The sequence below is a fragment of the Strigops habroptila genome, chromosome Z (assembly GCF_004027225.2).
Source record: "Strigops habroptila isolate Jane chromosome Z, bStrHab1.2.pri, whole genome shotgun sequence".
NCBI lineage: Eukaryota > Metazoa > Chordata > Aves > Psittaciformes > Psittacidae > Strigops > Strigops habroptila.
In genome coordinates this window covers 19,493,827-19,521,686 of record NC_044302.2, presented here as the reverse complement: position 1 = coordinate 19,521,686, position 27,860 = coordinate 19,493,827, and the positions used below count along the sequence as shown (strand labels likewise).

The window sequence follows — 27,860 nt, the reverse complement described above, 5'->3', positions numbered from 1 at the left end:
GGACACTTTGATACTTAATTTTGGTGCAGCAAAAGAGAAGATGAAGCCAGCCTGTTTGGCTAGCAGAGTGAGGTACACTTCAACACTATGCCTAGAATTTTTACCTTAGTTCAGATTGTTTACCTCAGTTTACAAGAATTTGTCCAGATATGCAGTTTTTTCTGCATTTAAGTTGACCTAAATCTTATAATAGCAAGATTATGGTTGAAGCAATGCATGGTTCTAATACTGTACCACATTTGTATCAGCCACTTGAGTGAGGGTATTTGGATTCTTGCACAGACTCCGTGATCAAGTTTATCTTAAACAAAAAGCTAGAGATAATGGCAAATGGTAGTAGATGGTGAGGACTAACATAAAACGGGGTCTTGGGCAGTCTTCATGAAGCAGCATAGGGATTTAAGAGAAGTGAAAATTCTAGCAAGGAACTTTGTGCCCAGTTGGCATGTAAACATGTGGGGTCTTTCAGTATTTGATGTAAATTAGCATTTAGTTATTATAGCTTTTAATCTTGCATATGATTAGAATAAATTCAGTATCTTGAGACATCTGTCCAGTAAGCAAGCATAGCTTTAACAGGCTTAGGGCTGTGGCATAGGTTAACAGCAGTATTAAGCTTTCTGTAAAATCAAGGAAAAAATATTTTGCCTCCACTAGCTTGACATCACCAGCCAGACCTAATTTACCTAAAGTCCTTGCTGCAACCTCCAGGTCATGAACAGTGTTGATCTAACATCCTATTAGCTGTTTTTTACAGACTCGGGTAGGAGAGTGCTGAAATACTTAATGTGTCCAAACAGGTAAGATTAATTTAAAGATGTATGAATGTAAATTAAAATACTGACATGGCTTCAGCTTTATCAACTCGTAAAGAAAATTTAGTCAAAAATTCTTTATTTACAATTTAAATGCATATATATTGTTCTACTCCAATAGCAAAATTGCTGGAGATCAACAATGAAACGGACAGGTCAAGGCATTTCATATGCTCAAGCACTTGTAAGGAAGGTAATTTAGGAACAAATACAGTAGAAAGTACTAGGACAGAGCGCCCTTTTCCAGGACTTCCACTTGCCACCATGGCAGACACGCTGATCTTGTTGTGAAACCTGGTAGATTAGTCATGACCAGAAGGGCTGCTCCCAGTGGTACCTCCATATATAATGTGGATACTTGGGCATGCAGCTTTAAAACAAACAAACAAAAATGTTCCTTCAGAACCACAGCATCACAGAATGGGCAGAAAAATATTTTGAAGTATACATTATCTTTTGCTTGGAACAAAACTTTGTATTGTCAAGTGGCCATATTCACACATCTGTTTAATATCTACCAACTGAAGCTGGCTGCTCAGACAGTAAAAGGTTTTAGCATTTACTGGACTCCCAGTCTGGTATCTAATCTCAAGCCTAGTCAGTAAGTGTGACAGTCAACCATGCTAGTCACCAACAGTTCGTGAAGGTCAGACAGCTCATACATGTGAAGACTTGTTTCCTACTGTCCCAGTGAGCACAACTTCTATGGAAAAATGGGGTTCCAGGGTTTATTTTGTTTTGTTTATTTTTGGGGTTGGGTTTGGGTTTTTTTTATTCTAAGTTTAGTTCAGCATTCTTTCAAATAGTTATCAGAGGCTGTCTGGATTTTCAGTTCTACTGCAACAGTAGAATTTCATCTTCAGTGTGCATTTAATCTTCATAAAAAGGGCTGTTAGTCAGAGTCCAAATCCTGGATATCTTCATATCCAAATTCCTGTAGAATCTCTTGTCGGTATTTGTTCCATGTTCTTCTGTAACATTGGTCCTCATCACTGAAGCTGTCTTCAGAGTCTTAAAAAAAAAAAGCATCAACTTTCAGATAATTCCTTTTTTTTTAGTTAAGCAATTAGGTTAATCAGACTATTTTAAGCTTCTTGAGTAATTAACCAAGTCTGAACAACTTCTGTATTAGGTGAGGTTTGAACTGTGTGTGGCATGCACCTGAAGGGGAGTTAAGAAAGCAGAGGCACTGTTTCACAAGCATAGAGAACCAAGTCATAGATTTCTTCTCAAAACAAGCAATCCTTTGCAATTGCAGCAGCCTGCAGTGGAGTTCTCAATTTTGACTTTGCAAAAACACTCAGAGCCCTTGTAGTTCCAAGACAGATAATCCTTCTCTAAGCAGATTTAACCCATTACAAGAGCAGAACACTACCCCAGCAGTGCTTACTTATTTGCTTTTTTAGAGATGGCACATAAAAAGGATGAGATTTATACGTGCACAGTATGAAAGCAAACTGTGTTTGTGACAGGCATACCTTTTTCTCCATCACCATCTTCCTCAGGTAAGAATTCATCTTCATCAGGATAATCATTACGCCAGTTGTTTTCGTCGTTCTCATCATCTTCATCTTCATCTATTTCCCCTGGAATGTGATCATCGTTTACCTGCATGTCAACACAAAAGATAACTTTCACTATAAATACAGACACTTAGCATTACACTGTTTTTCATTTACCTATACCACCCTGTACAGATAATAAGAGCCAAGAGATACTTGTCTACTGCATGCATAAGTAATTCTGCAGTTGCACAAAGGGCACTGCAGAGACATTTGTGTTGTCATAACACTGCAATCTGCTTTAGGTGAAAAATCAGTTAAGTCATGCATTTACTAAGGTTAATGTCTAAATTAATCCTACACACTTCAGCAGTAGTGTAATACATCAAGGAAAAGAAAGTAGCTTCAGGTTCCTGACCTGCTAATCCATTCATCACAGTATCTATACAATGAAAGACTAAAGCTTACCTTAAACTTCCTAACTCCACAGCCACTGAGAGACAATTACATTACAAGAAAGTATCTCATATTAAGATTAAAGTCAAGTCCTCAAATACTGGAAAAAGTGTATGTTCCTTTGCTCTTTTTTTCACATAACCATATTTACAACTACATTTTAATTGCTGCCTCCTAATCACAAATGAGACATGTATTACTGAAGTTTTCATTTGTGTGCCTAAATTTATTTGGCAATTTGAAGCCAGACATGTTCTTCTGAGTACATGAGCAATATCCCTTTAGTTTTCATTGTCATAACACAATTTGCTTGAATCAACGGTAACCTGCAGGAACACAGGACTGGGCAGTTAGAAAAAGCCCAATACAGAAGTCCCTGAGCATACATGCAGTATCTCAAAGGATCTTTCTTGGCATGGCAACTTTTAATGATAGGACGTCAAGCATGTTTATTTGTGAGCTTTCTATTTAAGAAAACTGTTTTCCCACGACTTTACCAGTTCATATTCTTCTCTGTAGGGCTGTACAGAAAGAATATTTTGGATCCAACCAGGGGCTGATGATTCCATATAGTAGATGTCATAAACATACTCATCTTCTTTCTCACAGTGTTCTTTCTTACTATCTTCAGAAACATTTAAACGCTCACGGATCATCTCTACTGCATTGCAGAGGATCACATCTGGGTCAGTCTTCTGCCAAGAAAAAAATAAAAAATGGCTGTTTCCACTGAAGCCACGCAAAGTCTTAGTTACAACCAACAGTTTTCATTGTAGACAGCAGCCAACAAACAGCTAGCTAAGGATGACAGTCTGAAATCTTAGACCAAAACACGTCCACATTGTAATGCTTATATTTAGAACATTAGCAAGCTAAAATAGAAACACCAAAAAAATTTCCAATTACTGTAGTTCTGTGCAGCCGTGCCTTATTTCAGATAGTATCAGAAAACTTCTAGAACAAGTCTTTAGAAACTACTGAAGGGGATACGACTAATCCCATAGAATTGTTCATCTGTTTCTAATGACATGTTGGTTGAAAAGGCAAGTCTTAAACCAGCTTGTGCTTTGTACACCATTACACTTGCAACACTGCAGGAAAGATCTGCATTCAGCAGCATGGATAATATGCAAACAGATTACAGTGTACAAAGTGTGGGGAGACAACGAAAACGTGACATATTAACAGGAAAAAGCGAACCAGCCCTTCAGATAAGTTTTTTATTTCCTTTATTTCCTCACTTCAACATTAACAACAGAAGACATTTCTTCATGCTTTGTCCTTCCCAATAAATTATTTGCAATGTATTTGCTTTAGTGACCTGCACTTGAAGGTCTACAGTCAGGTTTTTGCTGCTTTTTCTCTGCTAAAGCTTTTCAGAATATTTTGTTCAAGCCACAGTCTTGTCTCCTGAACTACTTAAGTAATTCTGAGGAACAGCTACAGACCAGCCTTTCATTCACTCCTAAATACAAAATGAAAAGAAAGCTTACTTCTTGCTTTCAACACCTACGGCTAGGTCTAAGAGTACATGGAAAATTCTGATGCTACCTCATTTCATTTCTGTTTTTCTAATCAGCAGAGTGATTGATAACAGTTAAGTAATATCTCAAATATATGTTTGAACTACCTGCTTAATAGAAAGTGAGAGTTCACATTAAAGATTGACGGCAAAGCCCTGAAATAACCTGTAAGAAATGGTGAATGGTGACAGCTGGGTAGGTTCTTCCTCACCCAGGTTACCTTTTTTAACATCAAGCATTTAAGTTTTCCTCAGAGCTCTCGCGGGCTGCTTAAGTAAAGCATCCCTGTGTACTTACATATACTGAAGGTACTAGAGAAAGCATACATAGCCCTCCGACCTTTTACATACAAAATCTCAAGACTGTATACAGGGCAACCCTACACAGAACACAGAGCTTCTTCATACTTAAAGCTATGCTAGATATTAAGCAGATATTCTGCCAACTGAAAACATACTTAACTCCTAATACCAATGAAAACAGGATGTAGTGGCTTAAGTAAATGTCAAACATCCTAGAATTCTAAAATAAAACTATACGATAAAACCTTATATTGAAATTATGAGAAGAGGAAGCTCAAAAATATCTTTTCCTGGAGTGAATCTTGCCTACAAGTGACATTCCTAATCATCTGCATAGATGACACTGGATTAGATTTTTTTTTGTTCTCTAGGTAGAGAAGAAGTTAATAAAAAACCTCAGAAATCCACCCAGCACATGAACCTGAGAGTTTACACATCAGAATAGGGTACAGAAAAAACAGGGTAGTACAAGCCCTTCATGTAGCAGCCAGCTTCGGATGGCTCTCTGTCTCAACATTAGTGCACTTAAGGATCCTCGTGACAGTTCCTCCCTGCACAATATTCCAAGTTGCAAACACCTAGTTCAAGCTCCTAGTAAAGAGCGGAATACTTAAAATGTAAAAACCCTTCCACAGCAGTCACTCTGCCCACACATACCAATCAACAGTGATATCAAAGCACTTCAAGTACCCTAAGTTCGTTTGCTGACCTGAGAGTTTGCAGCAGTTATGCTGGAGTCTCCCACCACCTCCTCTTCTTGTACAATATCAAACAACTGGAATTGCCCACAGCAGTCCAAACTCTCATCAAGAGCACTGCTCTCCTTTTGTGAAGCATCTTCCCTTGCTTCAGAGGCTGACCTGTCGCCATCAATCGATGCCTCACCAGTTACGATAGGTGCAACGTTTTGACTACAATTAGGTCGATTGCTGGTTATTACACGGTAACGGTTTTCCTTCCTTGTCTCTTGCTTGGAAGAACGGAGTTCCTTAATGATTCGCTGAGTGCTTCCTAAAGAGGGTCGCAGGCTTAGAGCTGCTTTGTCTCGAGTGATCACTTCCTGAACGTATTTATGAACTGGTTCATTCTGAGTAGAGGAGCAAAACGGAGGAGAAATATAATGATACCATCAACACAGTAAGTATTTTAAGTTGTTTAATATGTTTTAGGTTGTTTAAGTTTTAAGGTGATTAATAACTATTACTAGTGCTTCCTATTTGAGCACTGCAGTGCGAGTGTTCCTAACAACATTCAAGTAACCTCTTCTACTGCTTTAAGCAACAAAAACTATCGTAATTATTGAAATTCTTCACTATGAGCATCATGAGACACTGGCACAGGTTGCCCAGAGAAGCTGTGGCTGCCCCATCCCTGGCAGTGTTCAAGGCCAGGTTGGACAGGGCTTGAAGCAACCTGGTCTAGTGGAAGGCGTCCCTACCCATGGCAGGGGTTTGGAACTGGATGAGCTTTAAGGTGCCATCCAACCCAAACAACTCTGTGATGCAATATTCTCTTGATATGAAGGGAAAAGTATAAGGTATCTATAAATTGTAAAACTGTTACAATTTGATTTTTAAGCAATCTATCTTGTGGTACGGGATAGCCCTCCAAACAAAACCACATGCCTCTCGAAGACTGGTGATGTCCAGTTTGTGATGGTCCTAAATTTAAGGCAGTCTCCTGTCAAGACCTGTTCCCACGGAAGACCAGTTTTATTCAAGATAAAAGGCCGTACAGCGGGTGGAAGTTGTCAGCCTTGCAGGGTTGAGCTTCAGCACCCCAAAGAGCAGAAATTTAGGCTTAATTTACTCCATACTCTGTGGTCTGTACGTGAAGAGCAATTCATAAGTATGGAAGAGACAGCGTTGAGCATAGCTTTTCATGGTGGTCACTCTGCGCTACGTTCTTTAACCAGCCAACAGCCCGTTTCGCAGGCAGGTACGGCCGGCCTGGCGGCAGGGAACAGAAGGCCGCCGGTTTATCAGGACAGGAGGGAACTGAGACGCGGCTACCCAGGCTACTAGCCAGAACTTCGCATCCACAATGGATCCTGAGCTTACTGCGCTCAAAGGTCCCTTTAGGAGCACAACGAAAAGCCCCTGCTGGACCAAGCCGCCCCCGGCCGCCTGAGGTGCGGCCTTGGCCTACATCTGCCCCGGCGGCAGGGCCGCGGTACCTTGGAGGACACGGTCGCCACCAGCTTGAAGAGGTTCCTCTCTACCGCCTGGGCGCTGCCGCCATCCTCCGTGCGCAGCCGCTTGCAGGCGAGGAGCAGCGCCTCGGCCGGCTCCGTCCCGCCGCGTTTCCGCTTGACGCGCAGCACTGCGGCCCCCTCCATGGCGCCCGGCGCGAAGGGGCGGACATGGGCCCGCAGCTCCCTGCTCTCCGCGGCCCTCCCCGCCGCGCGGTGCATGCCGGGCAGGTGACGGTTCGTCGTGGGGAGGCGGTCTGAGGGGTAGGTGATGGCGGCGGCTGGGAAGGATGTGGGGGTGCCGCCGCGCCGGCTTCGGGCCTGAGGGCGGATGAGAGCGCGGTCCCGTCGGCGCTGCCGCTGCCCCTGCCCGGAGTTTGTAGGTCCCTTCTCAGATGGGGTTGTGGACCGCCTTGTTTAGTCTGGAGCAGAGGAGGCGCAGGGGGGACCTTACCGCTCTCTACAACTACGTGACGGGAGGAAGGAGCCAGGAGGTCGCTGGTCTCTTCTCCCAGGTAACAAGTGGTAGGACAAGAGGGAGAAAGGCTGCACAAGGGGAGGTTTAGATGGATATTAGGAAACATTTCTTAACCAAAAGGGTGCTCAGGCATTGGAACAGGCTGCCCAGGGCAGTGGTGGAATCACCGTCCCTGGAACTGTTCAAAACCGTGTAGACGAGGCCCTCAGTGACATGGTTTAGTCGTGGCCTTTGCAGTGCTGGGGTAGAAGTTGGACTTGGTCTGAAAGGTCTTTTCCAACCTGGTCGATGATGATTCTAGAGCTTGGGTGCTTGGCCTCCCCCAGCCCCGTGTGCTTTGCCTCAGGGGGAGGCGTTTTTCTGGAGAATTTACCCATAACTTTTTTTTTCTTTTCTGGGCTGAATTCCTGCACAGGGCTAGGTGACAGATGTGAGCTTAAAACATCTGTATAGAAGTGTAAGGCAGTCCCAAGTGCTGCTGGCCAAGAACGGAATGTGTATATCTATGTATCCAGAGTAAAGTGGTGTCTGTTGTTTTCACTGCAAGTTTTTTGGTGGTTTGTTGGTTTTTTTCTTTTTTTTTTCTTCCCCACAGAGAGTATTTTGGGTATTCTACTGAAGCCAAAGTGGGAAAACTGCACGTAATACATAAATAATACGAATTGAGATTGATCATGAAGACCTTTTGTGGAAGAGCTAATCCAACCACTGGTGCAATGGAGTGGTTAGAAGAGGATGAGAACTATGACTACCATCAGGAAATTGCACGGTATGCTGGAAGAAAATATCCTGTTGTTTCACTAAAGCTACAAAAAAGAGCAAACCCAACTTGGTTCTGTAACAGTTTTTGGGTTTATCTCTATACAAGTAACAATGGCATAAGATGAACAGACTGTTGGGTAGTCTAAATGTTACAGTGCCCTGTGTTGTTCAGGAACAGATTTGTAGATGTAGAATTTTGTAAAGTAATCAAGTAGCTTCCTTCTAAATAATTTTAAACATTTTCTGAGGTGATCTTAATACTGACTTTGACTGAGTTGTGGAAAAATCCATTGGCTAAATTTCTTTTAAATCACCAGTGCAACAAATAATTGCCAGTTGTCTGTTCCTGTAGTAACTTTGTAAGAGCTTAATATAACAGTTAGAGACGTTGGAAAGATTAGATTTTGGGATATTTTTAAGTAGAGTGACCCATGAAGAAATGGGAACCAAATAAATTTACATCTTGGTAACAAATGGTAGACCATTAGTAGGCTGTCTTTCTTTGCTAGGTATTGCTTTGTATGAACCTTCATTTGTCCCAGCTGTTAACTTCACAGCCATTTGTCCATAGGTCAACTGGGACCATGTATTGGGTCCACTGCTAAAGAGAGGATATATGTCAGCAGATAATTAGTTCATTTATATGGTGGTGACAGATCACTGAAATGACATTATTCCTTAGATTTGAGAAACAGTTCAGATCCTCAAGGAACGTGTCAGTTATCTGCGCATTTATGGGCCATGTAGGACCAGTTGCCTTAGTAAGAGATACTAAGGCAGCTATATAAGATCTATCAGTTTTGTTGTGCTTTGCAGTATCTAGTATTTTGACTGGAATTATTTTTACTGTAGGTCACGCTATGCAGATATGCTTCATGATAAAGACAGAGTAAGTATAGAAGCAAAACACTTTTGAATGGTTAGAAATACCCACTTCCTTTCTCTTGAAGAGATGTCACTTCATGATTACACAGGTTTCTCTGGAAGATGAGATAATCAAATTTGTACCCTTTAAGATACCAGACCTGCTTTTAGGTCAACATATGTCTTATGTCCGACTCTAGTGCTCTGTTGTTTACTGCAGAACATAATATTTACATTCAGTAGCTATTTTTGCTGTTATTTGTTTCACATTTTTGACGAGCACTCATTAGATGAAATTTCAAAGGCTGTAAATGTGAATCTAGGCTTCTTAGTTAAAGTATTTTTATTCTTTCGTGGTATTTTTAGCCTTTACTTACTGCTTAGGATTGAGAAGAAAATTCAGATACCATCTCTATGGGCTTGATAAAGTCTGGAGTGAATGGTTTAAATGTTCTTTCTGCTCTGTAGAGATTTAGAGAGCAATCTAAACCCGAGATACTTTGGCTCCTGTGCTGGCACAGTCACTATTTGAGTGGTGCTGCAGGGAAAGAGTAATCAGAAAAACAGTATCTCACATGAATCTTATTATTATTTGCTCCAGAAAATATATTGCATTTGGGACTTAGCATATGCTGTAAATAGTTGAGTGAAAAGTATAAATGAATAAAACGTTGGTTATTTATTTATTTATTTATTTATTTTCTTCGCCACAGAATGAGAAATATTACCAAGGTATTCGTGCTGCAGTGAGCAGAGTAAAAGAAAGAGGTGAGAAAGCAATTGTTCTGGACATAGGGACTGGCACAGGACTCCTGTCTATGATGGCAGCTTCAGCAGGTGCAGATTTCTGCTACGCAGTTGAGGTGAGCATTTTTTGTGGCTTGCACATACTTCTGCAGGTGTGTTCATAGCCTCTTTGTAGACCTTCAGTGCAGTTGTTCTGTCTGCATGATCAGTGGAGTAGATGCACTTGCTGTTTTGTATTGTGGCTTCTGAAGTGCAAGTTTGATACTTCTATGTGTCAAAACAACTTAGGTCTTACAAGAATATAATTGAAAAGGTACAACACACTTTTAATTTTTGGGACAGTTTCTGTAAATGTACAGATTAAAATTACCAAGTGAAGTTTTATAGTATTCTGTCTTCTCTCCTTCTTATCAAAACTCAAGTGTAATACGGAAAACTTTAACCAAGCTTTTAAAAAATCTATTCTTTAACCATATTGCTGATCTTTATAAATTTCAAGTCTTGGAGATGGGTTCTCAGACCACTTAATCATACCATGGCCCACATCATAATAAAAAGACTGTCCCGTCAACTGACTTTCCATATCTTCATGATTAGATAGAGCATCTCCTTTTTTTATTGGCAGTTAAGAAACATCCTGATGGTCATTAGTAGTGATTACTTATATTAAGGATAATAACGGGAACATTTTGGCCATTTCAGCTTTTTTTTAACACATTTGAAGAAACAAAGAGGTTTTGAAGGAACAAAAGGTTCACTTGTCTGTAGGTCATAGTTGAAAGAGTGCTGTGTGATTTTTATCCAGGCAGAAATCTACTGGTTTTGGTTTGGTTTGGTTTTGGTTTTCTTTTAATTAGGATTGTTGCAGTCTTGTTCCATGGTAATGAACTTCAAACAGGGAAGGATATAGAAGATGTGAAGTTTTTGTGTTACTGCATTTTCTGTTTGTGTCCTTTCATTTCTGAAAGCTAATCACAGCTTACCAGTTTGTTATGCTCTTGCTATTTACAGGTTTTCAAGCCCATGGCTAATGCTGCTGTGAAGATAGTGGAGAAAAATGGTTTTCGTGATAAGATCAAGGTAATCAACAAGCACTCCACTGAAGTCACAGTTGGTCCAGGTGAGAAAAATAGGTTAGGGTTAAAAAAACTGGCAAGTATTTCAAAACCTTGAAGGAGTATGTCTTATTTTCTATGTGTTTTTAATGTGTTAAATTTTAATATGTTTAATTAAATTAAAATTTAATTAAAAACAATCAAATTCTTAACTCTCTAAAAAGTAACGTTGACAATTTACTTCGAAAGGGAGTATTGTATATCATTAGTCATTTGTATTTCATAGTAAACTTCTAAAGGAGAACAGATTGGAGGTCCTCTTACAGGAATACATTTTTTTAATTACTTGTGTTTTCAGGATAGCATCTCTTTGAAAGACTTTTATATAAGTCTTAATGTTAAAATATTAAATTTTGTCTTTTAGATGGAGATATGCAACATCGTGCAAACATCCTGGTAACAGAACTGTTTGATACAGAGCTGATAGGAGAAGGGGCTTTACCAACATATGAGCATGCACACAAGTATCTTGTGCAGGTAAGAAAATAGTCATTGATAGTATGTCCCATTTATCCCTAGAAAACCTCTTCGGTCTTTTTTGGAGTAGGGTAGAGATTGTGCTTGATTTAGGCTTCCTTTGTGAATACACCATCAGCTGTGTTAGTTATTTATTCAGTAAATAATTTACTGCATTCATTCCTAGCTGTTGGAGCTCATATTGTAAATCACAGGCTCTGAAATTACACTTAGTTGCTTTGTATTAAAACCATTAACTTTCTGGTTAACAAATGTCTTTCTGAAAGGCATCCAGTTCTGATTTGGAGCTTTCCTTAGTAGTTTGTTCCAAGATGTTTTAAAAATGAAATTCCCCTGCTACATTTGATGGCTTTCACCTCCCTGGCATTGGCTCATGTTTGGTTTGTTTTTTTTTTCTAAGGAGGTCTTGCTAATCCATGTGTTTTTTGCCTATGGAAATACTTTAAACACTGTAATCAAATTAATAGCCTTTTTTTTTTTTTTTTTGACATATAATCTATTGGTATAATTTTAGTGTTTCCTCTTTCACCCTTTCTAATTTTTTCCTTTAATTAAAATGGGGATGGCAAAACTTTATTTAGGTTTCTAGGTTTCATTTCACCAGTTTACTTGTGAAGACAAGAACATTCCATAACTTTTTGCTGGTCTGCATATATGCTTCTAAATAGTAATTAGTCTTTTTGTAAAAGCATTGTTCTTGGAGTCCGCTCTTAGCTCTTAGTTTTAGAACAACTTACATGTTTTCTACTCTTTAAACATGGATACAAAGTTGTCTTTGCATAAATATTTGAGCCATTGTTTTTGTTATTTCCTCGCCATGATCACAAATTCTGTTTTCATGTTGATAGCTTAGTGCTTTTCTGCCTCGAGAAGCTCAAGATAAATTTCTTGTTTCAGAATGAGAATGGACATGCAAGTTTAACTGAGGCTAGAAAAATGATGATGTTGCATGGTTAGTAAAGTAACCTGGCCTTGTTGAGTCATACTGAACAGGATAGATACGTGTATTGTACTTCACAGTCACAGAGACAAAAAGAAAATGCTCTGATGTTACAGAAGTCTCTGAAATCATTTGTGTGTAAGATTTCAAAGCTCCCAGGCCAGCTTTTCTTTAAATTGGTTCACATTTCAATTGATTTAAGTCTCATGCATGTTAATAAGTCAGACTTGTTGAATGCTTTTACCCTTTGTTTTAACCACTCAGGAAGGATGCGAGGCAGTGCCTCACAGGGCCACAGTGTATGTCCAATTAGTGGAATCCAAAAGAATGTGGGCCTGGAACAAACTGTTTCCTGTTCATGTCGAAGCAGAGGATGGTGAAAAAATTATTGTCTCCCCTTCAGAAATGGAGAACTGTCCAGGTGTTCCTTCTGTTTGTGATATCCAACTGAACCAGATGCCTTCAAGTGACTTCACTGTCCTTAGTGATGTGGTAACAATGTTCAGGTAAGGTAGGCATTGTTTTGTTCAAAATAGAATTTTCCCGTTAATGCCAAAAGGCATATAAGTTCTGTATTCAGCTTAATGAGAACTTCTGAAGAATGCTGAACTAGTATTTCTTTTTACAATTTTCCTGCTTCTTCACAGTGTGGATTTCAGTAAGCCAGTAAGGAGTGCTTCTACCTGCTATAGAGTGCAGCTGGAGCCTGTAAAATCTGGCAAGGCACAGATCGTACTTTCCTGGTGGGATATTGACATGGACCCGTCTGGGATGATAAATTGCACAATGGCTCCATACTGGGTAAAACCCACTTCCTCTTTCCAGGTAAAATACCAAGCCTTCGGATACTGTCATCAGATTACTGTCAGTAATTATTTTGAGTAAAGGCCATACTGGGTGTTTTATGCATCTGTCTCTTAAACTGTATAGGAACTTCGCTAATGTTTTATGTATTGAAATATGTTAAATAAGCAAATCATAGAAATGTTAACTATATTATATACCCATTTTAGGTTTCCTTTAATGTAAAACTTAAGCTTTACATTAAAGCTTACATTTAAAAACTGTAGTTTGTCCTCCAGGTATTTTTCTCTTATTTCTTTGACTTTCAAGAAATTAAATATTTCCACATACTTTTCTTTATCTAGTCTCTATCTCTGGTCAAAACATTAATCTATGGCTTGTTTCCATGTAGTTCTAGTACATTTCCAAGTAAGTCTTAAGTTCATGGTAATATACACCCATAAAAAAAGCTGGTGTGGGAAAATGCTGGGTTGATACTCGATAATTAGAGGAAGAGGAGGTCACTATTAAATCAGATTCCTGTGTTTTTGTATGAATGTATTTACTAGTAGGATGAACTTAGTCAAAAGCAAGCTACAAAATGATCGCTTGCACTTACTGTCTTTGAGAATAAAATTTGAAACTATCAAGCTTTGGGGCATTCAGTCAACTCTGGAATGACCAGTCACCTTGGAATATTTGCAGTGCAGAAAACAGCATTAATAAATGCCAAGTGTATTTTGGTTTTGTTTTTTGTTTGATTAAAATACAGGCTTAGCTAGTTCAGCAAGCCAGTGGTCTCACTTCTAAATGAAAAAGTTCTAAGGTTTTGTTTATCCATCCTTTTCAGTGGCGAGATCACTGGATGCAGTGTGTATATTTTCTTCCAAATGAGGATCCAGTTCTCCAGGGTGAGAAGTTGTGCCTGACTGCCAGTCGTGATGAGTACTCTTTGTGGTATAAGCTGCAGAAAGCCAGGTAACAATAGACGTATGTTAAAAAGGGTAGTACTCCAATATCAAGTATTTGCAGCTCTTAGAGCAGCTATTTTGTAGAAGAGCAAGAAAAGAACCTAAAGATGAGAAAATTACTAAAAGCTAATTTATGGGCAGTGCACAGCTGAAGAAAACATGTTATATATGAAATCACAGTTGAGGTTTGGACTGCAGGCTCCTGCTTTATACCTGGTAGCATTCTGTGACACAGAAACAACACTCATGGTTTGTTCCTGGATACCCTAAAATACAGATCAGCTGAGATGGCGTATGGTTAAATGAGCAAAATAATTGCCATTCTGTCTGTCTCCATTTTCTGTTTTCCTAGTCAGCGCTGCCTTTTTGAGATTAATGCATTTTGCTCAAAAAAGAGCTTAATCATGTTGGTTGTGGTGACAATAGCAGCTAACATTTTTAAAAATCAGTGACAGCTTTAAAAGTTAATGTCTGAATTTTATGTGCCTTTTTTATGTAGGACTCCAAATCAAAATCTAAAATACCTAACCATTAGAATTGATGGGAAAGTTTGGGTGGTTCTTGGTTTCATCTTTTAAAAAAGGTGTAAATTGGCCCTTTCTCTTCATTTGGAAAAGCAAAGCTACAAAAGTGTTCCTGGAGAACTAGTAAATTTGAACAAGTAACAGTGAAGTCCATATGCATTAATGTGCATACTAGACAAAATGCATAAATGTATCTGTTTGCAAAAACATGTTACTGATGCCGTAATTAATACTTCATTGAATTATTTTTCCAGAGGAGAAGAGGAGAACAAATCAGATGTTCGTGTTGAGAGTCCTGTTTGTAGATGCCAGGCTCATCTTCTTTGGAATAGACCACGCTTTGGGCAATTAAATGATAAGAGCCGAACACGCCAATATATCAAGTCTCTGATGAAGGTGAGTGCATGTTGCCTTTAGGTGTTTTGGCTTCTCTGATAGCTGCATATGTTGTTTATTTGCTGTAATTATTTATGGAATTTGTTTCTCCCTTGCTAAGGGACTTTACTCACAAAGTATATTTTATTTACATCAGCAGATGCAAGTTATATTTTGTCATAAAAATGATACTACTTTTTTTTAATTGTAAGCAGCCATTTTTGCACAGAAATCTGTAACAGCTCTGTGTATTTGTTAGAAGGAGTATTGGTAGTTGAATAAAGACACCCAGAACATTTTTGTGCAAACTTTTTCTGACCTAAAAAAAAGTGGATTACATGAACATTTCTTGCAGTATTCTTTTCTGCTTGAACTGGTTATATTAATCACTGATTCTCCCAGTCCTTATTTGATATGAAGTGCATAAAGTGAGAAGAAGCACCACCAAAATGTCCAGAATTTGAAAACTTTTTCATCTGGAGTAGGAATAACAATGACTGTTTATTTTCTGTAGGTTCTGAAAGCAGATAGTGTTTGCCTTTGTATTAGTGATGGCAGTCTGCTGCCTGTACTGGCTCACTATCTTGGAGCAAAGCAGGTACAGTACTTACTGTTTTTTTGATCTTTGCGTTTTCACTTCGTATTTTTAGTTCTCTCATAGGTCAGTATTTCTGGCCCATTATTTAATTATTTCTAGTGCTTTTTCAGTGACAAGGGAGAAAGAGGCATCTGTTGTGTTCAAGTGGAGGTTAAATTCATATCTGATCAAGCTGAAGTCCAGGGAGGAGATAATTACCAGTTCTGATGTTTACCATTGTGTAGCCTTGAATGCAAGTGGTGTTCCTCACTGCCCACTGATCCTGTTTGCTTGCCATCTTGTATCTCGGTGCTTTTGGAAATAATCTTTCTACTGACCTAGATGTTTGGCAGGTTTTTTTCTTCTTTTATGTTTACAATTCTATAATTATGTTTATTATCTAATCTGAAGTGGAAGGTCTGTAACAGCAAGATAGGAAGCAGTAAGAATACTGAGTCTGTGTACAGATGAGCGCTGAGAGCTGCCTGGCAGTCTTGCTTAGGTATATGCCTTACTTGATGTGCTCTCTCATGGGGCTCTTGAAAGTAAAATATATTACAGTTGCACAGAATGTCTGGGAATGTGTAATGTAATATCCTGGGGAAGATGCCAGGCAATTTGTAGAAATGAATAAACATGATGAGTTAAACCAGTAATCCATGGCTCCTTTATTTTTGCCATTAGTAGTGGCTAGTCACAGACAACTACTGAGGAGAGAGGAAACAAATAGGGCAGACAGAGTTACATAATACTCTCCTAGCCCTGTAGCAGCCTATTGCCTAACTATTCACCAGTTTTGAATAAAACCTAATTTTCTTCTTGCTTCAAAAGGCTCGTGTGCTGCATTGCACATCTGAGCTCTTCCTTGCTGATACAGTCAGATCATGTTAAACAGTGCTTACAAGGAGTAAGCACTACTGGAGGGTGGCTCGGCACAATGGCAATATGCTTGTGTTTGTTCAGGAGTAAATATATGCCTAGAGCAAGTGTTAATATACTACGTGCATCTTAAAAATGGAAAATGAATATCTGCATTCTGTTGGGGTTTTTCATGTATGGCTGTGAAACCAGCATTATTTAGCCTGTAGTTATTGGGGATGGTTTTGGTGTTAAAAAGGTCCATGACCGTGGATTAGATGCATGGTTCTTATGAACTGTGTTCACTAGGGCATCAAAATTGTTCCTTCATTGTTTATTTACGTATTCTTTTAATTAAAAATTATAAAGCTAGTTTGACTGTTGTGTATTTTCTTTAGGTATTTACATTAGAGAACTCTGCTGTGTCCTATTCTGTCATGGAGAAAGTGAGTCTTCAGTTTTCTGTTAAAGCAGTAAATGAACTCATGGCATTTCTAAGGCCAGAGTTGATGCCTTTGATTGTCCTTGCATCAATTGCTTGGAGGTTAAATCAGTTTAATGAATGTATTTGATCATACAGTTTGACAACACTGTGGGAGGTGGGATATGTTGGACAGGAGTAGTTCTTATTTTTTCCTGGTATTTGTACAGAGCTTTTTGCAGATACTTGGAGGAATACATCTTGTTGGAGATAAATCCAGTCTCACAGCTTTAGCCACAAGCTGAATAGGCCTCTGGGGAAGTTAAGCTGAGCAGAGGCAATTATGGTTGTCAGTGCTTGATCTCTCCTTGCAGATGCCTCTTGGTTTGTTTGCTTGAGCTGCTGCTCTGCTGCCCTCATTGCATTGGTGATAAAAGCCCAGGATTTCTGAGAATGGAGTGTGAGAACACCTGTTTTACCGGACAGGTGGCATCTAGCAGTACAGTCCTGCAGCTGAGACAAGTATGCTGTTTGGATATTAGGAGACACTAGGCAGTGGGTCTTAACCACAGGCAATCTTTCAGCTGCTTTCTTAGGGTAGACCACACAAGACCCTGCCAGTGGGGTGGAGGCTGCTCAGGAGAAGCAGCCAATGCCTAAGAAGTGACTGCAAGCAGTTTCCTGAAGCAGCCATTTGGCTGTGTCTCTTTTAGTTGGCACTGTATGTTTCAAAGAGGTCTATCCCAGCCTGTGGCTTAGGGGTACAAAACATGAACAATAGGCCAATTAGGATGCAAAACTGCTCTCAAACAGAAGCCAAACATGCAATGTATTCATAGGTGAAGTGATTTTTGTATCTCTTGACTGTCCTTCCCATGTGCTTCAAAGTACGAACGAATGAAGGTGAGGCAACTTTTGTGTTACTTGCCTTTTTATGTACTTAACTGAAGGAGTATGTAGGGCATGTGCTTTAATTCACTAGGTGTGACATGTTGGCTCTAAGTGCATGCACACTTCAAGAACAGACTTGTATCATCCTAATGAGTTATGGTAGGCAGTATTTTTAAGAATTTTATCTTTTTTTAATAAAGTATTTTGGTATGGGTTTGAGTCTCAACTGTAGCTTTTGATAAAGACAGTATGCTACTTCTTCAGTTTTTTAAAGCAAATCATCTTGAAGATAAAATTAAAATAATAGAAGCACGTCCTGAGTTGCTGGCATCTTCTCATTTGGAAGATAAAAAGGTATGTTACAGTTGTCCAATACTGAATTTCAGTGGGGAGGAGGAGGTGAAAATGAATCTTGCTTTCCTAATGTAACCACAATGAATCCCATTATATCCCAGTTCGTATAAAATATAATGAGTAATGGTTCAGACCATGTCACACTAAAGCTAAATGAGACTAAAAAACTATGCGAGGGCTCTTCCTTGGTTTTGAAAGGGTATTACTTTCCCTTACTGCATAATCTACACCAGTTGTTAAGGCAGTTAAACTGGTTTAACTGCATATGTGCTACTAGGCTGTAGCTCTCCTTTCTCAAGCCACTCGGAAGATTGCAGTCTATTTGGAAGTACTGACATCCTTAAATTAAAAATTTCAAAATTCTTTGGCTGTCATTACAAAGCCTGCTAACCTAAACCTGCGATATTTTCTCTCAAACTTTGTTTCAGGAAAATTCATCTTAGAATTTCTAACTAAACCCACAGAAAGATGTCCATTGTGCAGTATATGCAGTATGCAGTAATTAAATCCTTATGGAGCAGCAGAAGTTTTTACTTAGATTACTTCAGTGGCTATATTGCATTATTGGCTGTGGAAGATATAAACAGCCTGTGTTATTAAGCTGTTGTTCTTTATTATAATGCTTTTAATGTCCTTCTTTCTTTGCCAAGATTTCTGTTCTTGTGGGAGAGCCGTTTTTTACTACAAGTTTGTTGCCATGGCATAACCTGTACTTCTGGTATGCCAGAACAGCTGTGACCAGTCACCTTACCAGCGATGTCACTATTCTACCTCAGTCTGCTTCTTTGCACATGATGATTGTGGAGTTTCAGGTGAGCTTGTTTAGAACTATCTGCTTGATATTTATACAAATCCACTTAAAATTGAGTACGCTTCCAGGGTTTTTTAACAACAAATTTATCTCACCTTAATGCTGTTCACTTCCATATGTTTTGCACTTGTCACCTGAGAAAAGAATATTTGACATCTTGAAGATGAGTTTTGCTATTTCAGCCATCTCTTGTCTGAAAATTATCCCAAGTATTATTACCATTTTAAAGGAAAGGGGTGAATGTTTTAAAATAAGTACTTTCATAATTAATATGCAAACTTTTTTCCAGTATTTGAAGTGAGGGAACTCTTTAGTCTGAAATTGTGTAACTAAAATATACATATCTGCAAAAAAAAAATCCTATAATCTAATGAGTTTTCACATAAACATAACCTTCAGTTTATCTGTTAAAATTGCTAAGTCTTTTCTCTCTCTTTTCTTCCGTCTGGCTCACCAGCTGTGTAGTTTTGTGTCTGAGCCTTCTCTCCCCACCAGTTTCCTTATTTGAATGCTCTTTAACCTTGTTATTTTACTTCGGCCTTTGATTTGTGCATGTGAAAATATGTATGTTCTTTTTCCCTCTGAGACTAATCAACTACACTGCATATTTTTACACACCTTTCAGTTTTTTGCAAAGATATAGAGAGTTTAAATATATACTGAGTAAATAACGTAAATCTGAACCTGGTAATAGGAAGCAGATGTTTAATCAACAGTAATAAGATTGAAATAATATCTAGAAGTTTTACTTCCCTAGAACTCAAAGCATTTTCTAAGGAAGTAAGCAGCATTCTCTTCATGCTCTGGATGAGAACTGAAAGCATTCAGTGTGATGACTGAAAATTACTCAGCATCTAGCAGCAGAATGTAGAGTAACAGTCATGTCTCCTATTTTACACTTTTATGTACAGGGTTTGTGTTCAGAGGTGATTCCACATAGCTATTTTGGTAGAACATTTAACTTGTGTTATGTTCCATTAAGCTATTCCAAAAGCTGTTGGTTTAATTTTACATTTTCCTCTTTGTTCAGTGGTGAATCTGGACTTGAAGCCTAAAATCTGTGGGGTTTTTTAAATAACCTCTGCATTTAATAGTTTTTTGTTAGGCAGAAGGGACAGACATGGTGTTGTAAGGTATTCTGCAGAATTGGTTCTTCAGGCTGTTCTGTCTTGTCAGAATAGGGGTATGTCATTACAGTTAAGCAATTGGCAAAAGCTAGATTCAGGAGAAAGAATTTGACGAAATTGCTTCAGTTATAAACTTACTTAGTCCACAGTTGCATTTAGGGAGCGGGATGCTACCTATCTGATTTGATAGTTCTATCAGGTATACCAGTCAGAGATTCTTTATAGTCACTCTAGTTCATGCTGTATTTGGGCATAAATTAGAACAGTATTTACGTAAATTTATAGTAGTCCTGCTGCTGTCTTGTAACGCAGGAACATTTGTGGTTGCTAAGTGCAACAATGAACAGGGAATAAAATGTGTATGTCTACAACTAGTGAATGTTCTTGCGATCTAAGAAAAGGCAGTTGTTGAACTGAATCCTTGTTGGTCCAGTGGATTGGTAAAGTCAATGAGAGGCATGGCATGAAGTGCCTAAAATGACTTTACTAATTTTTGGAGTGCTAAAGGAAAGTATGGTAGTCCGATGGGCGGTAGGATGTTTCACGCAACTGGGAGCACTTAGCTGTGCTGGGTAGTAGAAAAGGGGAGAGGTGGCTGTAAAGGTTTAATCTTAGCAAATCCGTACCTACTTTAAAGCAAATTGTACATAGAGATGGTAGGAAATGTGGCAGATTCTTTAAAAGGGTTGAAAACAGTGGCTAAAAAATTATGTGACTTGCAAAGTATTTTCCCAGAATTATACTAGCTTCTGATTTTTGCAGTAGTCCTAATGGTTTAGGAATGTGTAAGATAGATAGTAAGAGTCTTTATCTGGCTTGTTATCAAATGTATTATCCGCAGCTAAAATTATCTTAAGATCTCCTATTTCCTTTAATAAAGCAAAACAAAATCCTGATTTTTTTTTTAGGACTTGTGGAGAATCCGGAGCCCATGTGGCACCTGTGAAGGTTTTGATGTCCAGATTATGGATGATATGATTAACGTAAGAAAACTGACAACAGTTTCAGCGCAAGTCTCAACAAAACAGAATAAAACTCAACTTACTTCAAAAAGTATTTAGTGACTGTTGAAAATCTTGTATGTTGGGCAGAACACCATTGGTTTAGTTTCTCATAAATATGGTGGCTATTTAGTTCTTGCAAAACAGTAACTTCTGTGGGCATGGGTTTTGAGGTAGAATATTTGTTCTCATTTGTCAAGCTCATCAGTACTTTGCACTGTTTTGAAAATACTTCATTCAAAAAGAAAAATACTGTTCTCAAAATTTTATTCTGAGCTTGAAATCAAATTACCTGGGAGTTGTTCATAGATGGATTGTGCTGCCCTTACTTGCTCTTGCAGGTACTTTTGAAAGAGAATAAGGCTTTTTGACTGTAGATTAATATATATGGAAAGTGAGATTTATTTGCATTAATTTCTAGAGCTGTATTGTAGATATCCATGTTTGAGTTAGCCATTTAGATGACTGTAAGCATTGTGGAGGAGTACAGGCAGTGCTGGAGTAGAATTCTTCCCAGTGGAGAAGAAAAGTTAAATGCTTTTTATTTTGAAAGCGTCTGTTTCTGTTTCACAACTGAAGACCATAGTCATAGCAATTAGTTCATGCATGTAGTACGTTTTCCCTTGCGACTAAGAAGTGCATTCCCGTCCTCTAGCAGCTTTATTGCTTAAATGCTCTGGGTTCAGGACACATAATTAACTTGATAACAAGGACTGTTTGCTTTTGGATTGGTTTTTGGTTTCAGATAGTTTTATTACTTTCTTTCTTCAGAATTCTCTGAATTTTAGGGAATCCAAGGAAGCAGAACCTCATCCTCTGTGGGAATATCCTTGCAAGTCACTCTCTGACCCCCAAGAAATTTTGACATTTGACTTCAGAAAGACCGTACCACAACACTGTCTCAGCACAGAGGGTTCTGTAAATCTTTTACGGTAAGTTTTCTCATTGCAATAATATTCTTGTCATCGTCTATTTTTTTACCTTGTATTCAAGCTCTTAGTGTATTACAGTTAACTAATGGGAACATACTTGACAGTATGACAATATTTTTAATAATGTGACCTACAGTTCTGGAAGTTACTCTGACACAAATTTCCTGCGGCTGTTCACAATAGGCTGTAACAATAAGGGTAATTTCTTAGATAATATGGTTGTATTTCAAAAATAACATCTTTTCTAGATGTTGCCATAATTTAAAACTTAAATAGATTAATTTATAGTTTAGAGAAAATAAACTATTTTCTGGATGATTTAATCTTTCCGTTTGTTCCCTGTTGCTGAGTTCTTGCTGAAAAAGCTCCCCTTTAGCTTTCAGATCATTCTGTTTAATAGCTTTAAAGTGTACACTGTTCTTTCTTTTAGCTATGATTCTGACAATCTTCATATTTGTCACATATCTTTTGAGATTTTTTTTGCTATATTCTGTTCAAACTTGAAGTGTTGTTAAGAATTAAAAACCAGGGGAAAGGTATTTTTAACTATCTATAGCTTATGTAACTCAAACACTGCTGTAATTATACATTTCTCTTTGTGAAGCAAAATTCAAGGTTTCACGAAATCTAGAACCATCTACAGATCTCTGTGCCTCTGCACCGATGGTTATAGGCAACGCACTAGCATGACCTCTGCTCCTTGTGGAGCAGACACGTGAAGTGAGATGGTGTGTGTGGTAAATACTTCCTCAGAATTCAGAAACCATAGATGCTGCAGTCTCTAAAGGAAGTATTCTCCAAATATGCCACATAATTTATGCCACATGATCAAATGCCTGTTAAATGAATGCGATTTTGAGCAGATTTAGTATTCTCCTCTTGTCTTTTTTAGATTTCATATCTGCAAACATTTTAAAAGTTGCTGCCCATTTACCAAATCATTCAGCTGTTGAACTTTTTTTTAAGGGAATAAATTAGTCATGCTTTTACAGCTCTCACCTAAACTATGTGAGGAATGGGTGCAGCATTTAAGCTGTCAGTATGAATTAATAGGTTTTGATCCTCCACCTTTCCCCAGGAAAGGAAAGAGCCATGGAGCAGTTCTGTGGATGGAATATCATCTTGCTGCTGATATCTCCATTAGTACAGGACTGGTGCAAATTTCAAATGAAAAGGTAATTCTTCAATCTAATTCATTATGCCAAAGTCTGTAGGATTACAGTACTGAAAAATGGGTCTCTGATGGCCGTCCTTGGTTTATGTAGTACTCTCTGTTATGCTGTTTGAATACTATGTAGACAGAACTAGCGGGACTACCTGATCATATATTTAGGGGGAGCAGATGTACCTTGGAATGGGAGAGTCTGGATTGAATCCATGTGCTCCCATAGTTTGGAACCACATTCAGAACTTAAGATGCTAGCTCAAAGTAGAATTTATTCATATTTGTTTCTCAGTTTAACAAAAGCAGAAATTTTGAGAGGAAAGAGTATTTTTAGTATTCTATCTAAATATTCTTTGACCAGATCCATTTTTTCCTCTACAACTTCACTGTGCATACGTTATTTTAAGTTATGTGTTCCTGTAATGGAATGGATGGCAATGGAAGTGATCACTATCTGATCATTATATAGTGGACTGGGAACAAGAATGCTTATTGCATATTACTATCTAGTAATAATATCACAGGTTTTGACTGTTTTCACTTGTATCTCTCTCCTGTAGGGAAACTGTGAGTGGAATCCCCACTGCAAGCAAGCTGTCTATTTCTTCAGTTCTGTTACTGAATCAGAAACTCTGTCAGACCTTCCTAGTGCTGTCACGTATGCTATAAATTTCGACACAAAGACAGGAGAGATTGCCATGGATTTTAAGCTATTGTAAAATAGCTTAAAATTTGAATTACTTTCCTTTTATTCATGTTCCCAAATTGTAATAAACTTGTGTTTTTGTTGTATGGCAGAGGGATTTTATTTGTTGTGCTCAGAGAGCAAACTGATTGTTCTGAAATACACTTTAAACCTTTTTGGGTTTGTTTGCAAGATAGATAGTTGGGGAAGTAGAAAGGAACTTTTTCGTAAGGACAAGTATTCCTGACAGGAATTCCTGTCAAGGTTTACATACATATATATATACATATACTTGTTATCATATGCTTCAGTGTGAAACTGGTATTTTGGGATTTTGAATAATGTTATGGAGCTACAAAAGAGTTGACTTCCTCGTTGCTGCATGGTATATCAGTGGATGAAAACACTGAACCTTACACTAACATTAAAGTGAGTTAAACACATCTATTTCTAGGCTTTGCTCTTGTCACTGTAAAATGGGAAATAATCTTCAGAGTGCACAAAAAGAAATGCCAGGTCAAGCTACATATCTGTATTAGTGCACTTAGTAGGGAGAAGGAAACAGTTTAGCTGCTCGCCATAACTTGTGTCAGTTATGGCTAGTATTAAACTGAAATGGTCAGTGAATTAAAGTATGATACACTGATGTTCTGTTGGAGTCTGAGATGCTGCATTTCTGAAGAGACATTTGCCAGACAGTGACTAAAGTCAGGAAAGGTGTAACTAGAAATTAAAAAATGTACATATTCAGGTTAATTGGAAGTGACAAATTGATGGTAGTCTGACCAGAAACAAAAGAAAAAGTCATAGTGTAAAAAAGCTTACCAATCTTTAGGAGGTACATAGTATGCGTTATCCGGTCAAAAATGTCGACTTTCACTCATTCCTCCAGAGGTCTAAATGATACCTGCCAGTTTAGCTGAGTTGTACTGTTGTTTGGCAGCAGCACATGTCTGCAGCTGAGGTTTACATAGTTGTATTCCAAATCATGTTGGGAGAAGTTGTGATGTGTGACAATGTGTGTGCGATTAATTCTGCTTTAGATGAACAATCAATTGGTGGGTCTGTTTTGTATGTGTGACCTATTAAGAGAAATAGAAAATCATTATATTGCCTGTCCTAAGTTATGTCAGCCAGCCAGAGGCATAGCTGTGCTTACCAAAGCTACTCCTGTTTCCTCTGAGCAGCAACTTCAGCAAAGTGAGAGGGATGCCATAAAGAAGCCATAAGGGAGTGGGAGCTTACTCTGCTTTGCTTTCCTGGTCACCATGAAACATAGTGCTGGTGAGTAGGAATTTTTCCTCTTTGTCTTCCTAAGCGTGTGATCACATTTATAGACCTGGAAGCCATCTGAAATACTCCTAAATTTCTTGGAACTATTTTCCTGATGAAGGTCTTCACACTTAATGGATGTAAGGAAGCAATGAAATACATGACTAATGGTTTTCACTAGAACAGGAACCCTGCAGCTCCTATGGAGATGTGTGGATTTCACTTTTCAAAACTGTACTCTTGTTTCTTACAAACTTTGCTGGAATATGTAGGCTACTGTTAATTAAACAATTGTTTCTAATTTTGCTACCCTGTGCCTAGTCCACAGAAAGTATGGTGGCAGATCTGTTCATTTTATTTTGGGAACGTAAGCCGTGCAATTGTAAAGGGAACGATAATATGGCCAAGTCTTTTTAAATGGTAGAGGCTTTTTAAATTTGTTTTATAAACTAAAAAAAAAAAAAAGGCACAGAGACAGCTGTGCAGGTGTGACTGTTGTAAGGCTTGCACTGTATAACTTCTCTTCTGGGGGGAGGTAACACAGCAAAAAAACCACAGGTGCTGCCTGTTTGCTTGTGGTCTGACACAGAAAGCATGAGCTGCTATTCTTGTTCTGCAGTAGGAATAGCTTCTGAAGGTGCTTTGCCTATGACTGCACAAATGATTCTGGATCTAACAGAAGCATACAGTGTTCCAAAGATAACACAGAACTAACAGACATCAATATATTAGAATTACTGTGTTTGAAAAATAAAAGAGCAAAACCACAACTAAATTTACAGTATTCTAATGTCTGCTGTTAACTTTCTTAAAGATTACTGTGTATGTATGGGCCTGAATTGTGCTTCCTAGTTAAAAATAAAACAGTTAATTTGCTAAAATGCCAAGGAGAAGAAATCCAAATTGATGGGAATTTGTATTTTGTTATCAGTGTTATGTATGTTGAAGATGTGTGGGCACTGCAGTAGAAACTAGGCATGGTGATGAAGAGGTATCCTTTTTAAACAATCTTGGTATTGTAAGATTTGAGACTGTTGAGATTCTCAGAGGGGGGTGTAGTGAAAATCAAGGGCATAAGCTAAATGTAGTAGCTAGCATAGCTGCAGAACTTCATGCATAGTGCTTCCAGAACTGAACTGTGGCAATTAATATGGATTATACTATCTGCATGTGAGGAAAAACATCTTAAATTTCAATATACCTAGAGTGGAAGTTGTATTGCTGTTGTCCAAAAAAAAAAAAAAAAAGGCTGAAAAGCTGTAACACTGAGTGTATTTTAGCACCCATGGGCTCCTCACAGGAACAAAATCTGATAGATGTGCTGAAGAAACCTTGTGTGTGTTTTAATTCACTGTGTGATCAACATTACTAATTCTTGCTGGTTATACTTAGGCATTTTAACAGGCACTGAAACTGCTTAGAGGATTTGGTTAAAACATGCTGGAAGCTGTTATGTTGGAAGAAATCTTTACTCGTGTATGGGTTGAATGTTTTCACAGAGGTCACACCACTCATTAAATTCTGGTACATACAAAAAAACTAGCTGTGTTGATACAAATCTGGGTGACTTGGGGAAAGGTTTGTTCATGTGTGATTAGGAGTATTTAGTGTATGTATCAAGTCTTACTTGGCTTCTGTAAATTCTTCACAGACTTAAAACCCTAGCGTGATCCATAAATTGTGTGGAAAACAGCTGCTTATAGGGAGATAGCAGCCATTCCGGATACATGTATGCAAAACCAAAACAAAACAAGTACTTCTATCTCTGTCCTCTTCCATAGGGCATTTTACTGCGAGCACACACATGGGGGGGGAAGGCCACTTGATCAGAAAAGCACATCTGCCCAGTAGCAGCATTCAGCCTCCTTTTTATTCCCAGACCTGACAGAAGCATTGCAATGATGTGCTGACTTGGAAGAGCTTCTGGCTACTGGGATCTTAATAAGCAGAGCCAGAATCCTATTTTCTCTTGGTAGGAACTTATTCCGTGTAGCTACCACAGGCAATTTTTTTTTTTTCTAAATGGCAACAGCTTTGATCTTGACTGGGCCTACAGGCATAGACACATGTTTTAATAGAAACAGGATCCCCTGTCACTGCTGAACCAACAGTATTATTACAGTTCATATATTGCCTGAGAGCTGATGTGCCACTGGCAGATTTTTTAATCTGGTACAAGAGATGCTTGCACTAAAGATGCAGGTTTTGTTCAGATATTAAAAATAATCATAAACTACCATGTTTTGCCATTCACATTTAATTCCCTATTGTAGTTTTGCTGCAAAAATAACTTTTCTGTAGCTCTGAATTGTAATGGAAGTTTTACTAATATTTGGTGGTTATCACAGCTGAAATCCACGAGAGGGTGCTGAGAATCCACTTCTACATTTCTAGCATGTTTTCAAATCGTGTTTACTTCCAATGAGGAGAAGTGCACAGATTGCAATGCAGCTGTCTCATGTGCAAATAAAATGATTGTGATGTTATCAGGTACACAGTACATCCATGCACTGAAGTGGAAAACTAGTACAAAAAGTGACAACCTCTAGTAAAGCTAATAGGGACTTGCACTGACCATAAAAAGCAGCCAGGCAACAAAGTGTCTCATGCTGTATACACAGAATGAATAATACTCTTGGGACAGTGACATTGTCATGGTCCTAATGAAGGACAAGTCTTGCATTTTAAAGGGTTTAAGTCGTAACAGCTCACTGTTATTTGCAGAACTGGTAGCTTTTGTTTGAAGGCTGGGCAATTCAAGGACTGAGATCCTGGAGCTTGCTTTTCTCCTTCATTAGTCCCTTTGAAAACTGCTTTGTGTTGGCTTCCTGCATTTAACAAGATAGAGGATGCAGTTCAAAACTAATTCATTTAGTCACTCATCTTTTGTATTCTGTTTGTAGTTACAGCTGGTTGTTAGGACAGGAAGAGACTATTACAG

General features: G+C 38.4%; 2 protein-coding genes across 4 annotated transcripts; one reads left to right on the top strand and one right to left on the bottom strand.

The window, feature by feature from the left end:
• Positions 1-877: 877 nt before the first annotated feature.
• SLC7A6OS (solute carrier family 7 member 6 opposite strand) lies at positions 878-7,020 on the bottom strand. Of its 2 annotated transcripts, none has more exons than XM_030512208.1 (5): positions 6,775-7,020; positions 5,308-5,685; positions 3,271-3,468; positions 2,294-2,423; positions 878-1,826 (listed from the first exon to the last, which is right to left on the bottom strand). In XM_030512208.1, the coding sequence occupies exons 1-5, from the start codon at positions 7,009-7,011 to the stop codon at positions 1,708-1,710; spliced, it is 1,062 nt and encodes a 353-aa protein (XP_030368068.1). In that variant the 5' UTR covers positions 7,012-7,020; the 3' UTR covers positions 878-1,707. The 2 variants fall into 2 exon arrangements, with proteins under 2 accessions (XP_030368068.1, XP_030368069.1); XM_030512209.1 differs by having other exon boundaries at positions 3,271-3,465; positions 6,775-7,013.
• On the top strand, positions 6,887-25,384 carry PRMT7 (protein arginine methyltransferase 7). Of its 2 annotated transcripts, none has more exons than XM_030512206.1 (18): positions 6,887-7,053; positions 7,863-8,036; positions 8,882-8,918; positions 9,607-9,756; positions 10,652-10,760; positions 11,120-11,232; positions 12,437-12,678; positions 12,820-12,997; positions 13,806-13,933; positions 14,705-14,846; positions 15,340-15,423; positions 16,659-16,706; positions 17,837-17,926; positions 18,577-18,738; positions 20,773-20,847; positions 21,637-21,797; positions 22,876-22,972; positions 23,523-25,384. In XM_030512206.1, the coding sequence occupies exons 2-18, from the start codon at positions 7,942-7,944 to the stop codon at positions 23,679-23,681; spliced, it is 2,070 nt and encodes a 689-aa protein (XP_030368066.1). In that variant the 5' UTR covers positions 6,887-7,053; positions 7,863-7,941; the 3' UTR covers positions 23,682-25,384. The 2 variants fall into 2 exon arrangements, with proteins under 2 accessions (XP_030368066.1, XP_030368065.1); XM_030512205.1 differs by having other exon boundaries at positions 7,040-7,304.
• The last annotated feature ends 2,476 nt before the right edge of the window (positions 25,385-27,860 follow it).